A 17,065-nucleotide genomic window follows, 5' to 3' on the forward strand; every position below is an offset into this window, starting at 1 on the left:
ACGCCGCCTTTTCCCCTGACATCAAATCCGGTTCCAGCATTTCCAGTTTCAAAGTTTCCGGTTCCGGCGTTACCGCTTCCTGGAGTTGTGCTGCGGGAATTTCCACTTTGACTGCCGATGGTGAGATGCCCACGCGTGCTTAGCAGAGCTGTGGTAGTCACCATGAGAAGAATGCAAAGGCGACAAGCTGTTGTATTCCGCTGAAGTAGTAATTCGCGGTCGCTGTTTTCTAAATGCACGAAAAATGGCAGTGGTCTCCAAGCGCCCAGGCACTACATTCCACTGTACGTTGTCTCGTGGCACAACCCGTCGCAGGTTGACGCGAAACAGCGAACACGATCAGATCGCTGGTTACAATAGGCGGTGGTACTTGGATGGAATCGCATTCACAGTTTAAACCGCAGCTGGTGCAATTAAAGCCTCTCCATCGACGCGAAAGTAAACAACGTTAAGAAAAACATAGCGTTACTTCCACTCGGAACAGGAAGCTGCAGCTACGGAAGTTCCGCTTGACGCCGGAAGCTAAGGGGGCGAGTGGCAGAGGAACGTGGAGGAAGAGGGTAGGTTGGCGGTACTTAACCTGGTCGGCGGAAACGTGTATGGAGGGGCTTTAGTATCAGTTAATGGCTGTTTTCACATATATGTTTTGTCGTGTGTATTAGCAATCACCACTTTCCTTATCTGAGTGAGGTCATTTTTTAGAAAGTTTGAAAGTTTATAGAACATGTTGCTCATGGTTGTTGCAGTTTTCTTCCTAACTATCCATTCATTGCACTGTGCACCCATGTCTTGGGCAACTAGCTGTTTGAAGGTCAGCATGCTATCGATGGGTCTAATGATAATCTCTAGTGCCCTCTCATTTGCTTGTTGCAATACTTAAGAGTTAGATTTTGTATATTGTGTCACTTGTTTATTTTCACTGTACTTTAGTTTCACTACATCTTGAATGTGTTGTGATAGTTTTTCTTTTGCAATGAAAGATATGGTGGGCAGTTGCCGACACTAATGTTTCGCTGGGCAGTAATGGTCATTAGCAGCAGATGCTAGCTGCCCTTAAGTGCAATGTTTTTATGTTGCATAGTATTGTTCATGATCCATTGAATGCACTGCACGCGCATGTTGTGGACAACTGCCTGTTTGAAGAAATTATCTGCATATTCAGTGGGTCTAATGTGAACATCTCTACTACTGACTTAGCTTCACTACATCTTGAATGTGTTGTGATAGTTTTTATTTTGCCGTGACAGATGTGGTGGGCAGTTGCCGGCACTAATGTGATAGTACGAATGCTTGCTGTATTTACCACATGGTTGTTTCATTTCGTCTGAGGCAGTAGTGGCCGTTAGCAGCAGATGTCATTTGGCCTTAAGTGCAATATTTTTATGTTGCATAGTTTTGTCCATAATCATCCATTGAATGCACTGCAGACCCATGTTCTGGACAACTGCCTGTTTGAAGGAATGATCTGCATATTCAGTGTGTCTAATGTGAACATCTCTAGTACTGCCTGTGTATTTGTGAGTTAGATTTTGTATTGTGTGTCATTTTGTTTTCGCTGTGCTTTAGTTTCACTACATCGTGAATGGGTTGATAGTTTTCCTTTTGCAGTGAGAGATATGATGGGCAGTGGCCGGCACTAATGTGATAGTACGAATGCTTGCTGTATTTACCACATGGTTGTTTCATTTTGTCTGGCGCAGTAATGGCCGTTAGCAGCAGATGCCATTTGGCCTTAAGTGCAATATTTTTATGTTGCATAGTTATGTTCATACTAATCCATTGGATGCACAGCACACCCATGTTCTGGACAACTGCCTGTTTGAAGGAATGACCTGCATATTCAGTGGGTTTAATGTGAACGTCTCTAGTACTGACTGTATATTTATCAGTTAGGTTTTATATTGTATGTTGCTTGTTTTCACTGTACTTTAGTGGGATTGCACATTGAATGTGTTGTGATGTATTTTATTTTGCTATGAGAGATCTAATGGGCAGTTACCAGCCCCCAGTCTGTGTATTAGTACAAATATTTATTATGCTTATCACAGCATTTTGTAAGGCTATAGTTTTGTGATGATTAACTCATGCCTGACTTTTTTATGAGAAACATGTCACAACTAATAAACAATCACTCATGCTTGGGGTCCATGAAATCATCCTTGTAATCTTTCAATTGTCTTCGAACTACTTCCACATCAGGCCCAAGAAACTCCAGAACGCGCTTGAAGAATTACTCTCGGAAAGAACCGAGAAAACCTGATGAATGAGGTAAAAAAATACTCCGAGATCAGCTCCAAGAAACCACAGAATGGGCTTGAAAATTTCTCTCAGGTAGAGCTACGAAACCTTGATAACGAGGTAAGAAAATACCCCGACATCAGTACCAACAAACTCGAGAATAGGCCTGAAAATAACTCCCAGGAATAGCCTAGAAAACTGGATGAATGATGTAAAAAAGTAATCCCACATCACCTCCAAAAAACTCCAGAATGGGCTTGAAAAATTACTATCAGATAAAGCTGAGAAAAGTTAATGAAGGAGGTAAAAAAATACTCTCACATCAGACCCAAGAAACTCGCGAATGGGCTTGAAAAATAACTCTCAGGAATAGCCGCTAGAACTTCGTGATGGGAGTAAAAATATAGTCGCACTATCGTCCCTAAAAACCTTCCCACAGATTAAAAAATTACTCTCGTTTCTACATGCAAAAAACTTGGTCAGCATGGTAGTAAATTTTTACCTCGACTGGTACGTAGTAAAAAAAACCCAGAAACGGGAATGCGATACAGGACGAGCGGTTTACTCCCGTTTCGCGTTATTTTTGTTTAGTGTGATATGTTTACTGGCACGAGTCCTTACGGCCAACGTAGTGGCGCCGCGGTGCACCAACTACATGGAACGTTTCTGACAGATGTTTCAGCGCCGGCTGACGTCAGTCGGTTTCATGCTTTGCTAGGGCGCGTCGACGCTGTGATCTGGCATGGACATACTTCGCGGCGTCGACCGCGTGTCACCCACAACGTCGTGTTGCTCTTTCGACGACGTCGGCCGACGCCGGAAATTTGTCGGAAATGTGTTCCATGTGGTTGGGGCTTTACGGTAACCCTTCAACGCTGGCGTCCGACAAAACTGCCCGGGAGCAATGAAGGAGCGGTAACAGGACGGGCGGGACGCGTAAACGAACGCCGTGTCCCCGTTTGCTATAAGGCATATTCGATTCAGCCAAGTTTTTCTGCACCTATTCACGGTGCGCTGCACCTATAGGCCTTCGATTCCCCGAGTTGGAGCGGTGCACCCTGCACCCCCGTGCAGAACCGCCGTGGTTGCTCAGTGGCTATGGTGTTGGGCTGCTGAGCACGAGGTCGCGTGATCGAATCCCGGCTACGGCGGCTGCATTTCGATGGGGGCGAAAGGCGAAAACACCCGTGTAGTTAGATTTAGGTGCACGTTAAAGAACCCCAGGTGGTAAAAATTTCCGGAGTCCTCCACTACGGCGTGCCTCATCATCAGAAAGTGGTTTTGGCACGTAAAATCCCATAATTAATTTCCCCCGTGCACGATTGAACGGGGTGCAAGGCAAGGTGCCGCCGTGGTTCAGTGCACCCTGCGAGTGGGTGCGGCCCGGCACACCATAACTGGCACCCCCTGCACCTTTTCGTTTGTGGTGCCGTGCACCTTTTTTTGAATCGAACAAACCTATGAACAGAAGATTCGAGGGGTGTAGACGCCGCGCGAAATCGCCCAATGGCTGACGCCTGTGGGCTGTCGCGCCGGCTATGAAATAATTGACGCTGACAAATGAGAGTATAGGCCTCGAAATCCACAGGAGAGAGCATGCGACCTATTGTGCGTTATGATGCGCTGTCTGCTGCATGGAGCGGAGTGATATTTGGCTCACAGTTTCACGGCAGCAGCCTGGAGGGTATACTTAGGGCAGTTAAAGTAATTTATTTATTCGAGTGCTCGAAAGCAAAGCTTTCTTAATAGCGTTGAAAAAGCGTTGTAGCGCCCCTCCAATATCAAATACCTAATGCTGTCTCAATTCTAAAAAAAAAAAAAGAAATATCAAAAAATAATTTGGACATTGTGGCCATAACTTGTGAAGGCTTTGCGCAAAAAAAAAAAGAAGTTTCTGAGCGCTTCAGTGCATATCACGTCATTCAAAACTGAGATACTGATCAACTTGAGGATTATCAAATAGAAGCAAGTGAGGTGATTACAGCTTGCGTGGTCATGTCAGTGCATGATTATAGGAACCGGACGCGCACGTCTTTCACACCGACACTGACCTGTGTCAGTCCAACGAGTGGGGGAATCGCATATTGTCAAAATGCTGCGCAATCACGGCGCCCTCTATAGCTTGAGTTTATCTCGAAGCAAGCGTTTCCACAACTGTGCATGCCGTATCGTTGGCCAGTCTGAAGCGCGCGTCCATGGCGTCTGGGCGGTCGCGGTATGTATTGCTACGGGGATGCATTACCGGTGTGTTACCGGTATGTTACCGGATGTTACCGGTATGTGTTACCGGCGGTATGTGCATACCGCCACGTCGGCTGCGGCGGCATGCGTTTGAACGCCGACGTAGATCGAGCAATGCTTGGCTAACGAGGTTTGAGCAAGCGTAAGGGTTCAAGCAAGGCATCAAAAACAAGAACGTGTCTGTCGCTGTTCAGAAAAATCGTCTCGTTTCCGTCGTATACCTCAAGCGGCTGGCGTCGGCAGATCTTGTGTATAGGAAGCTGGGACAGCCCCAAGACAATCTGGCCAGCGTCCGATGCCCATAGTAATATACATTTGCTCAGCGACTAAAGTGTTCTATTTCGCAATAAGTTCGAATCATTTATGTTTCTTCCTTCCCTGTGGCTGTTACTCATTTACTTCAACTATCGTGTAATAGCGTCCATGTAACTTGACTCTATAGTTATGGGAAACGTACTATTTCTGTCTATGTGACTGCTGTTTTTTTTTGTATACGCCATTTTAGTTTCTATTTGGGCTGTATTTTTGAACGCACGTTATTTGGCTGTTCGCTTAACTTTTATCTGGTCACTTTAATCATTACTCGTATATGTGACGTAATCACTGTGACATAATCACTGTGACGCGCTGTGCTGACAATTGTGTGTGGCCACGGGGCTTCCGCTATAGCTTCGGCTATTGGCCCAGCAGTGTGCTTGGGTATACCGAGTCTTTCTCGCGACCAAATAAAAACGAAATGAAATGGATCGTACCCGACTACAGCTGAGCTCCGCGGGAGTTGGCGCATATAACTCACGCTCGTTTGTCCTTGGAGTACGCCAGCTTGACGTCAATGCCGAGGTTTCGCATGGGACTCCTCGCTCGCGGGCCCATTCGTACGCACGTGTTGTTGCCGCCGAACATCTCGTTGTACTGGTTCGTCCGGTATAAGAGAAACCACGTTTGGTTCAGCGGGAAGCACTGCGGGTGAGTGGCGAGAAAGACGAAACGGTTAGCGGTTCCCGGGAGCATGGAAATCTTGCACCAAAATAATTACGCGTACTCCATGCACTGTGCGGAAATCGATGTTACGCGAAGCACGTACATATTGCAGGTATAGCCGAGGCTATACCCGGCACTGTTTTGGGTTTCCGCGAAGCGCTATACCGGGTGAAGCAACAACGCGTTTGCGTAAGGCAAGCAGTTGCGTGTGGGGCGACAGCAGTGAGGCGACGACTGTACGGCGACGACTATGTCGTATGATGGCAACGGCATGTTTTCTATGCTGGTAGATTACTGGTAACATGGTAGATTACTGCTCGGTGCCGCAGTGCCGAACGTATGCAACGGAGCCCGGTGTCAGCCTTATTTACACGGAGCCGCAGGACAAAAAGCTGCGTGAAGCTTGGCTCGCGAAACATAAAACCGGCAAACAGTCATCGACTACAACTCGGGTATGCAGCAAGCACAGACGCGAGGAAGATTTCTCCTACGGCGCCGGGTCTGCGATGTTCGGAAAACGCGTACTGAGACGCTCGCCCGAGTCCACTGCCCGACTAATGTAATGACGGTTTGGTCTATGAACTTGTCGGTGCTATAGATACTGGCAAGTTCACTGGAGTGGAAAGGGAGCGGTAAGAAGCGGATTAAAAAGAAGCATGGGATATGGTCATGTTTGTGTTATGAATTAATGCACTGGATTACAAAAAAGAAGCAGCGGGAAATCGCACGCTGAGAACGCCGATAGACATACAGTCCGACGCTACTCGAGAAATAATATTGAAACGTCCAAAGATTTAAAAGAAAAAAAAAAGATTGAATCGTCGCGACGGCACATCACAGTCCCCGTAGGCGTCGTAGTCTCTAGAATGAAATTATTTTTGAACAGCTCTGATAGCGCCCACGCAACAATGGTTGCTTGTATACTGTCAAATGCTCATATTCTGCGGCCTAAATCTCATGGCACGGTGCGAAAACGCGCACGCGGCGAAAGCGAAACAATGCGCGGACAAGCATGCAAGACGCGCAGTCGGTCGCTACGAATCTGTGTGATCGCTGCATTGAGGCTTCATTCTATCACGCTCCATTTAGTTATACAAAAACACTATAAGAACATATTTCACATAGTTTGCTCTCAGCGTTTACCTACCTTTCACGCAAGAAGCGGGTTCGGGAGACTCCATCGCGGCGACCGCGCGCAGTGGCTTTCACCGTACGTATTCGGTAAAGAGATAGCGTCTGTAAACGATTTTGTGCTTTCAGTTACATAGGAATACAACTAGCTATGGCTATGGTTGGATGTGAGTGGAAACACTATAGCAAAATGCCGGCGGTTGTAGCAGCATACGTCAGTTTGGGTATAAATTTCGCAGAAGCAGTGAGCCCGCATAGCGCGACCGTTGCTCGAAGAAAGATTCACGCGCTTCGACCGCGCTGCGAATATATAGTACATATACGTACGCACCAAGGCAGCGTCCTGATACTTCACGAGCTGGGAATACCCCTCCAAGGAGTCCATAATGCGGCTTTCAAAAGGAATGTCTACGTTTTGCCCGAGCGACGTACCAACGGCTGACACCAGCACCAATACCAGCGCCGCCGTCCGCATGGTCGCGAACAAGGGCGGGCCGGTCACGCTGCTGGGGAGGAGGCGTCGAACGAAGATTAACAGACGAGGATCGCGCGTCGCTTCGAGTTTTTGTTCTCCCCGCCCTTCCTCTCGGGTGGCATCACGTCGTTGGTACGTTGAGAGGAAGGGGGGAATCAGCAAAACGCCACTGTGTGTGCGTGCGTGTGTGTGTGCGTGCGTGCGTGTGCGTGCGTGCGTGCGTGCGTGCGTGCGTGTGTGTGTGTGTGTGTGTGTGTGCGCGTGTGCGTGTGCGTGCGTGCGTGCGTGTGTCGTCCTAGGCAAGATGGCCGAACACATGTGATTGAAGACGTGGAAGAAAGAGGAAATGACGTAACACGGCGTGACCTGTCCACAGCCAGGCACTGTACCACGACGCCGGCCTGCAGTCCATGTTTTCACTCGCCCAATGCAGATGCGGCGCGTTGAATCCTGGGAACACTACGCGACACGTTATTTCCAGACAAGTCGCAGCGCTCTTTGGTTCGTGGTAGGATTTAGCGCTGCTGACCGATCGTGTGGCTCCCTCCGCGTTCTGCGAACGCTGCCACTGGCTTTCTGATCGTCGCAGTTTAGGGTTCTAGTCGCCGTACGTTCGTTGAACGTTCGGAGAACGCAGGTTCGCGCTGTCAGCTGTGGGTTACATTTCAAAGTGACGTAGCACATAAGGAGATTGACGAACCCAGTGGAGACGCGTGGTGTGACTGTACAAACGACCGCTTGTCAATGAGAACGGCCGTATATATATATATATATATATATATATATATATATATATATATATATATATATATATATATATATATATATATATAGTTATCAAGGGAATGATAGCTACATGATGTATTCATCTAAACTTCGTCCGTCTGTCTTCAAACGGCTGTGTGACTTCGCTGACTGACCATTTGCAACCGCAATATGGCGTATATGGACGATACAATTTACAGCGATTGTGCACGGTCGCAGGATCATATAGCCTTGTGCGTTTAGAAAATAAAAATTGCTTCGAAATTTGGGCAAACTAGCGCAGATAAAGCGTAGTAAACAACTCCGCAAGAACATCCACAGTCGCAAACACGAAGGGCAGACAGATTAATTACTAATTACGTGTACTAATTAACTATCGTTCATGTGGGAGCTGGACGACCACACCGCCAGCGTTACGTCTAGTAATTTTTTGTAGGAAACTCTGTGGTTGATTGTGTCCAGCCTCATTGCTACCCTACGTCGAAAAATATTGTTCCGTGTCATGATGTCAGGGTAATGTGAATGGCGCCAGGTCCGGTGTTTGGAGACCAACATTAAGCTACAATTAAGGTACACATGTTTACCTAACTTCGAATACTTGCTATGTGACACTTTTGTGTCCTTTTTTCTTTTTTTAAACGAGCGAACCACGCGGCGGGGTTCGTGCAACTTCTCAGTATGCGTCAGTACTTCTTTGAGAAAGGCTGTTGGTCCTGCCTCACTTGCTTTTCGAGCTACTCCATCGTACGAGCAACTTCACTGTTCGACTTATATCCGTGCTGCAGAGATTCATTAATTGGTGGCTACCATATTCTCGTGAAAGCCGCTTGCAGTTATGGCCGGCCAGCACATCTTGTTAGGCATTCTAGTAAGAAATTTCTGGAAGGACACTACATGATTGCTTTTACGAGTACAGTGGACGTAATTCCTGTAATATCCAGGAATTCCGGACATTGACCCCTTTGGCCTTTTGTCGAACTTCGCCGCATTGCATCAGCGTACCTCATTGGGTTGCATTTTCGGAAAATAATATTGTTACACACGAGGTGTTTAATGCAGAACCAGATGAATCTGGTTGACAGGCGCGCCTCGAGAGTGGTTCGAAATATCGACCTAATTTTATCAACCTTCCGCTAGCAACGCGAAGAAAGTACTTCTTTCTGAGCGTGATACTCCGTGGACAGCACTGAACCGGCTGCACTAGATAATTTTGCGAAATGAACATCCTTGAACTATTACCGCATGCGTCAATGGCACACAAAGCCACGATAGCGTTATTACAGTACCTCAAGTAGGCAGGTCTTGGTGGCTGCTTGTAGCTCCGGCGTGTTCCTTCAAATGTGTGCGAAACTATGCCCCCCCTCTCTCTCTCTCTCTACATCCCTTTCTCCCAATGCTGGGTAGCAAACCGGACGTGCGTCTGGTTAAATTCCCTGCTTTCCCTCTCTTCTGTTGCTCTCTCTCTCTCTCTCTCTCTCCTGTTCAAATAGCATCATAAATGCGCATCTTACCCCACCACTGTCACCACCATCAGTGTGACGTCATGGATTTCAATATCTTGTATAGCTGTGCCATTATTGCGCTGTAAACGGTCTTGAAACTCGCAAAGTTCAGTCTTTGCATATTTCAGAATGCAATGTAGTCCGCACTCACCGAAAGAAAATTAACTATAGGCTCGAGCAGGCCAAAGTCCATGACGTCACGGCGATATGGCACGAGAACTTCAGGCGGCGTCTCCACCTGTCCTTCATTTTCTCTCTCTCTTTTTTTACATTGTGGAAGCGTGATCAAACGTTGGAACTGAACTTATTTTTTCTTTTTACTGTGTATGTAAGCATACCAGTGAGTTTTCAGCTGGGCACGTTAGGTTACATTATGTTGTTACACACACACACACACGCACACACACACACACACACACACACACACACACACACACACACACACACACACACACACACACACACACACACACACACACACACACACACGCACACGCACACACACACAAAAGAACGATATCATAAACACGCTCTCCGTACTACTGTGGAGGCGCTGGTGTTCATGCCGAAACTGTACGGCATGGTACACTCCTAAATGGAACGCCAAATTACCATTCTGCCAAGCATTCCTGTTATGATCCCTGATGGGATTACAGTATGAATAAATAAATAAATAAATAAATAAATAAATAAATAGATAACCTCAATAAGCCCTCGCTATATATAAATAAAGAAAGCATTTCATATGATAACATGATTTATTAGGTGGACATCCATCGACAAGAAGTCACTGTATATAGGCGCATTGCTTTCTTCTAATCTGAGTAGTAATCGGTGCTGGTATTTTAACTGGGCGTTTCCTTCGACAGTGCACTGTGCCGTGCACCCCTACCTCGTGTGTACAATGCGTGACGTTTAAGCAGGCGAGACGCCGTTTTGCGAGGATACGTGCATTCGCGCACGCAGAAAGACGCGCGCGCCGATCAGGTGGACACCACACCTGTGCGAAGTACATTACAGCTCACTTTGAGATTCAAAACGGCGAATCGGTCAAACGCGTATATTCTCACGCACCGCTTTCGGCGATAGGCGCTGCGAAACGTGCAAACCCTTGTATACATTTCCAGTTTACGTGCATTTTACAAAGAGCAAGAGTACACGGTCCCGGTGTCGGGTGCGGATTGGACGTGCGTTCTGACAACTGCCTTTGCACCTTTCGTTGGAGGGCCCGTACCAGGCTGCCAGTGCAGTACTGCTCACATTAAGAGGACATGTAGCGACTGTTTAATTTACGTGTTCAAATCCAGGCCTCGTATATGTAAAAAAAAAAAAAGATTGTTCTCACGCTGGACACATTATTAGTGAATGCGGCCAGCGAAAACCGAATTGCACTTATAAACAAAAAGGCCTGTGAATCCAGCCCCAGATTCGCTTGTTTCAAGTGGCGGACGAGCGCAGAGTTTAATAACGACTACGTTTACGAAGGCACAAATTTTCGCATTTTTTTTTACATAAGCTACGTTATCTTTCTTTTCCTTGAAGAACGGTGATATCATACAGCTCCCTACAAAGAACCACTTACCTTGCTTACTTACCCAAGTAACATGACTCAAACTATAATACCACACTGAACGAAATATCGAACTAAAAACCAACAGTTCTCAATGACCACGGATCAGCGCAAAAATTCACTGTCTCTGCGCGTTTAGAACAATGTGATTTCCTTGAATATCCAGAAAGACAAATCGTAATATACACGACCACATTTAAATAGATCCAATAAAGTTTTATCCATCCATCCATCCTACACAACAAGGCCTTTCGAAGCCACAAGCACGAAGATGCGACAATTCCATGCACTAATCATTACTGCCATTGTTGTTGTCGTAAAACTTGCTTTGTCTCTATTTACAGAGGTGCTACTATAGTTGTTGAATGATCGCAGCGCCCGCGATCCTTCTAGCGATTTTTGTTGGAAACTCTAGAGGAGGCAACCCAGCTTAGTTTGGTAAGTTCCGATATTTTGCGTCAAGCAAGAGGTTAAAAACCAGTCGCAATAAAATTTACTGAATCGAACCGTAGTTTTAAATGCACCGCCAAGTGCCATGGTACAGCGTTAATATCAATAATGAATGGTGGTGTTTGAATGAATGAATGGTGTTTTTTTTTTATTTCTTTTCACATTGAAAAAGAGGAGACAGGACTAAAAGCTGGGCTACAGCTTGACGAGGGTCCCGCCCCCTTATACGTTTGACAGCAGAGCACTGCAGGAACATCACAAAAAATGCAACACTTGCAACAAAGGAATATTGGAACCAAGTGCACTTTCAACAAAAGAAAAATCTTAGTATAAAATTACACAAAATACATACATACTTATATACACATACAATTTCGCATTTATGCATATATACACACCTGCAGATACATACTATATGCACAAGCAATGCGCACAGATCTATATATACACGTATGGACAGGTGTGCTAACATGCATTCATGACTGTAACATGTGAATAAAAATATGTCATTCTAGTTTATTTGGCATAACTGACAAAATGGTCTTATTTCATTATTGGAGTTGCATAAAGGATCAAAGTCTTTCTGTACGAGTTGATTAAGTAGAATGGGTACTGCAAGTGTTAATGATTGTTTATCGTAATTGGTCCGAGGTGTGCGTACGTGCCATTCCTCTTTATGCCTAGTATCGCGGATGCTACTGTTAGCTTTTTAATCAGCCATGGTAAACACAATAGAGTTATTAGACTTCAAGTATGACCTGCAGTTCAAGATTAAACGATAGTTGTATAAAGATAATACAGGCAAGATTTCAAACTTTTAGAACAGATTTGTCGTAGAAAATAAACGAGGGACATTGGACATAATAATGTGCGATGGGAAATAAAATATCAGATAAAAATCTGCGGTGGAAAATAGTGAAAGGCGATTTGGAGTTTTGGTAGCGAGAAAGCATGCGACGTATAATCTAGATATTTTAAGGCAGAGTATTTTCCTTAAAAAATCACTGCATTGTTAGCACGAACCGTGGGACCTAATTAAGACCGAAATTAGGCATCGAAGAAAGATAAGAGGTGACGAGCGTGGTGGTGTCCACGCTCGTCACGACCCCGTTTCACAAGGGGCGCTCGTAATATCCATCTATCCGACATGACGAGAGTCGCTGAAGTTAAAGAGTACATTGTCCCTATAAAATTTTGATAACGTCGAGGCTACTCACACAGATCCGACGAAAAGTAACCAAAACGCTTTGCCCCGTTCATATGCTGCCATTATTTAAGATTTAAACCTGCAGTGATGCAAAACATTTGTTCCAATTGACATCTTTAAATATCTGACTGCAGTATTACGCTATGGGGCTTCAAGGATATCGAGGACGCAAATAATTAAACCTCTTTAAGGACAAATTATTATTTACCTTTCAATGCCACCTGTTGAGTACGTGTGTCGGATGACGAAGCCACGCTGACACTTAATTACAGCCCACGAAAAGGGCTGTAATTAGGCATTTGTTGTGCTTTCGAGGAATCGAAGCTTCATGCCATAATTTTGAAGTCGACAGCCGCCCAAAAGAAACAAGAAAGCGGGACACAGTGTTTTCTTGTACGTATTCCCTTATTCAGAAGAGCGCTGGTGACCTGAAAAGTATTAAAATGTGTATATATGTAAAACCTTGGTTTTATATCTCGAGGGTAAGTGAGTGAAAATTATGGTTGAAGAGGTTCACATTCGTGTACAGCAATAAAAAAGGATTGATTGATTGATTGATTGATTGATTGATTGATTGATTGATTGATTGATTGATTGATTGATTGATTGATTGATTGATTGACAACGCACAAATATGTGGAATAAGAAGTGGCGTTGTCAGACTGCACTTCATTCACTCGATCCCAGAAGGTCGTCTTGGCGTGCCATTCGGAGTGCCACTCCGGGTTACCATTCTCTAAATTGTCAAATTCCACCATATTCTCAAATTCGTCATTTTGTAATTTATAATTGGCTCAGTGGGTTGCTTTCGCCGCGAGATTGAACTACAGGTGGGAGCACCGTCGCCGCGTTAATGTGGACATAGGCGGTCGTCAACTGCTACCGCTTCATTTGTATAAAACGAGCTAAAGTTTTTTTTTTGTGATGAAACACGACGCAATAATAAAATTCGTATGCTTGCAGCGATCGCAGGGCGCGGCAATCGCACATCGCGCGCTCTACACGGGTAGTCGTCGATCTTACGACAGAGCAAAGACGACCACGCAAGGTATACGTACACCGCGTCAAAAATGCGCAGACCAGCATTTACGACTGTGCTTCAACCACGGAGAAGAATGGTCGTTATAGATATTCTCGCCTACGCGCACATGTAAACACATAGTGCCTAGCAGACGACGCGCGGCGTAACCCACGCTATTCGTGGTTCAGCCAGTGCTCGTCAGGCGGCGACTCTGCTCGATCTCGTGGCCAGTACGCTTCTCTGATTGGCCCAAAATGCCAACACGGCAAAATTCGATAATACGGTATAATTTTACAGCGTCCAGACAAACACGATCGTTAAAGGAGGCCTAATGAGCCGCCCTGCATCGATCTGAGCAGCAATATTTGGATCCCGTGCTTGGCAAACAAGCAATGTGTCGTCTTCGGAGAGCAGGGCGTAAAGGTGATCCGTGTTTTGGAGTAATTGCATGAACATTGTTTCTGTTTCAAAACTAGTACATTGTCAGATTGAATAGTTAAGAACAGCACGGAATTTGGAAGCCGTAGTGGTGTCATGCACGATGTCAGTCATCACCACTTGGCTACAGAATATGGGGTTGTAAGCCGAATCCACGTAAACCTTGCCATTGAAGATCTTTGATAGCGCTTATAAAAAGAGAGAGAGAGAGATAAACTTAATGTTTTAACAACTCTTGCTCCGAGTCTTCGCTGCTGTAGTCCAGTTGGATACTCGGTCTTGGAGGTAAATTTAAGTGCCTGGACCTACTGACGTGTTTTACGTGAGCCACCAGATGTGGCCATATTGTAGGACGCAGCTTTTGCGGTGAAGCGGTCCAGCTCTCCCTGGTGTAGGGCCGGAAGGGAGGGCGGGATGTGCTTGAGTGAACTAAAAGGTGTCGGGAAGAGAGTGCTCAGAGGCATTTCCAGTAAGGCACGCATAATAGGAGTGTTGAATATTGTATTGAAGTAGACGAAGCACGCATCCTCCGGACAGGTGCCCATCGCCAGATTATTCATCGTTCTCCAAAAAAAGACATTACAAAACAGGTCCAGGGGCTTATTTGAAGGAGTCTTTATTGTGCTTTCTACGATACACCATAATGTGAAATTTGAGGGCAACAGTATACTTGTTTTCATTTTGTGATATAGTGAAGCATCGCACAGATCACCGCTCCGAGTGGCAGAGCTATACATACGGCACGCGGCGCTATGTATAGACCGGCCATACAATTGCCGCTTCCAAACAACTACAGCTTATGCAACCGTAATCTTTACCGGGAAACACTTGCGGTGAACGCTATGCGCGAAGACAATCTTCCTTGCTATATGCATGCTTCTTTCCTCCGCGCGGCCGGTGCCGCGGATGCACGAACGTGAGCGCCATCTGGTTGTGCTTCAAGGTGGCTTCCTCCGCTTTCCTCCTCGCGCTCTGTTCGTTCTCGCTGTATTTCATCCCCCGCTACGCTCCACGTTCGCTCTTTCATCGTTCGTTGTGCTCGTTCGCTCGGTTGAGGCGCCGAGTCACACCGACGCTCAACGCAGGAAAAGGTCACTAAGAGCTGCACTCTAAAAGCAGACAGAGAGGCACACGAGCCACAGAAAGGAAAAGAAAAATAACCTTAGCACCACATCGCGACCACTCGCTTCTCACTCACTCACTAGGAAGATCACGCATTCGTTCATACAAGCTGCGACTGAAAAAAAAAATTGTAGCATTTTCCTAGGCAGAAAAGTTTCATGACTCATCTCGCAATCTAGTTCACGCTGTGCAGCAGATTATTTGAAATGACAAAGAAACGCAGTTAACAAATACTACAGAAATGAACTAAGTCACCGCCGCATTGGTGCCGTTCCACTATTCCGCGCAATCTAAATGTAATAGCGCCAAATACACAATGGAACCCTTCAAACTACCACAAGTATTAACGCTTGCCCGTTTTATCTAGATTTCGCCGAAGTCCGCGCCTACGCGGATCCCAAGTGCTACCGTCGGCATCGTCGTTCCAAACAGGGCAGGGAGTCGTCACCGGTTGCTTCGGGCAGAACGCGTCTCGAAATTCCTTCAAGTCCAGTAGTGCGAGGTTCACGCGCATGCGCGGCGGCAGGCTCAATCGGTAGCGCATGTGTTCGCGGGCGTGCGTCGCCTCGCTTTTCGTGGCGCAAAATCCTGCCGCGTAGTTGATAAAGAACAGTTTCAACGCGGTAGGTTTCATGGCTGCGCGGCCCGGCACGAATGGGACTCCGTGCGAGAACTGCCGGAATGCCACCATGAGGGGCTTGATAACGGCGTTGTCCGCGAATATCTGCTCGAACAAGTCGTCCACGCTGTTCTTGGGCAGGGAGATGTTGGCCGCTTGCATGGCGCTCTTGTAGCGCTCCACGAGGCAGTTTCTGAGCGCGCCGAACCTGTCTCGACTCCAGCTGGACCAACGGGTTTCGTCCAGCGTGGACAGGAGCAGCGCCCTCGACACGTCGACGGACAGCAGAGGGTACAGCGTGGAAGGGAGATCGGCTCGCGTCACCAGCGACGCAGACGCCACGCCACTGGACTTAAGGTAGATCGTGAAATTCGACTCCAGAGACCGCATCCAAGCGGCGTCCAGGTCCGTCGAGCGGCCGTCGAATCGAGCGTCGTAGTTGGCACCGTCGTTGCTCGAGTCCCAGTACCTCTGAAGCGACGTGGCGAGAAGCCTGCCGTAGTAGCCGACGAGGTTGTCCGTGTAGTGGGTGGTGTTCGCGATCGCGTAGTACCTGTCGATATTTTTTCGGCTCTCCTTGCCAGCCAAGTAATCCACGCGCATAACCCTGAGCCACTTCAAGGTGTTGGAAAGATCTTCGCTCTCCATCCAGGAGGTACCCGTACGAAAGGTACGCGCCAGCGAGGACATCGCATGTCTCACCGTAGCGGCCCACTGGATGTCCAGGTCGGTGGTCTTTGCGACGATCTCTCGCAGAATCCACCGAAAGCCGTGTGGGAACAGTCGGTTGACAAGATGGAAGCAGCTCTGGGCCCTTGGGTCCATGGTGTGTTGGAAACTTGGGTAACCCACGCGGAGTAAGCCCTGTGGTAGTTTTGCCGGCGACAGTAGAGGAGCCACGTGCACGACAACTCGGAGACCAAGGAAGTTAAGGATCGTTTGGGGACTCGACTTACGCATTACGCTCGGAAGTTTATTGAAGTAGGATGGACGGAGGACCACTACGCTGTCGTAAGGCCTTCCGCGAAGGTGAAGGAGGTATGCATCTACGCGAAACATGGGCAACGGCGGGAAGTTTTTCACCGTCTGAAAAACCCTATCTTCCCACGCCCCGCTGTAGGGGGGCTTAGACGCCTCCAGGAGCTGAGCCTCGAATTGTACGACGTCTGTGGCCATAGCGTTACTTCGAGGCAACGTCTTCCATAGGGTTAGCGTGCGCCGCACGATCTCCTTGTAGGACAGAGACTCGGAACCCTTTTGTATCTCGTATTGCACGAGAAGGAATTCCCGCGGCGCATCGACGTG

General features: G+C 46.9%; 1 protein-coding gene across 3 annotated transcripts in view; it reads right to left on the reverse strand.

The window, feature by feature from the left end:
* Nucleotides 1–7,140, reverse strand: part of LOC129382513 (uncharacterized) — a 31,257-nt gene extending 24,117 nt beyond the window's left edge. For 2 of the 3 annotated variants that reach the window (XM_055066596.2, XM_055066595.2), the window contains exons 1-2: nt 6,923–7,138; nt 5,276–5,439 (exon numbers count right to left, since the gene is read on the reverse strand). In XM_055066596.2, the coding sequence (XP_054922571.2) occupies nt 5,276–5,439; nt 6,923–7,066 (308 nt within the window). In that variant the 5' untranslated portion in view covers nt 7,067–7,138. Of the gene's footprint in view, nt 1–5,275; nt 5,440–6,922 lie in introns of all 3 variants that reach the window. The other variant, XM_055066597.2, reaches the window with a different exon arrangement.
* Nucleotides 7,141–17,065: the final 9,925 nt, after the last annotated feature.

This window comes from Dermacentor andersoni, chromosome 6, assembly GCF_023375885.2.
Source record: "Dermacentor andersoni chromosome 6, qqDerAnde1_hic_scaffold, whole genome shotgun sequence".
In the NCBI taxonomy this organism is placed as follows: Eukaryota; Metazoa; Arthropoda; class Arachnida; order Ixodida; family Ixodidae; genus Dermacentor; species Dermacentor andersoni.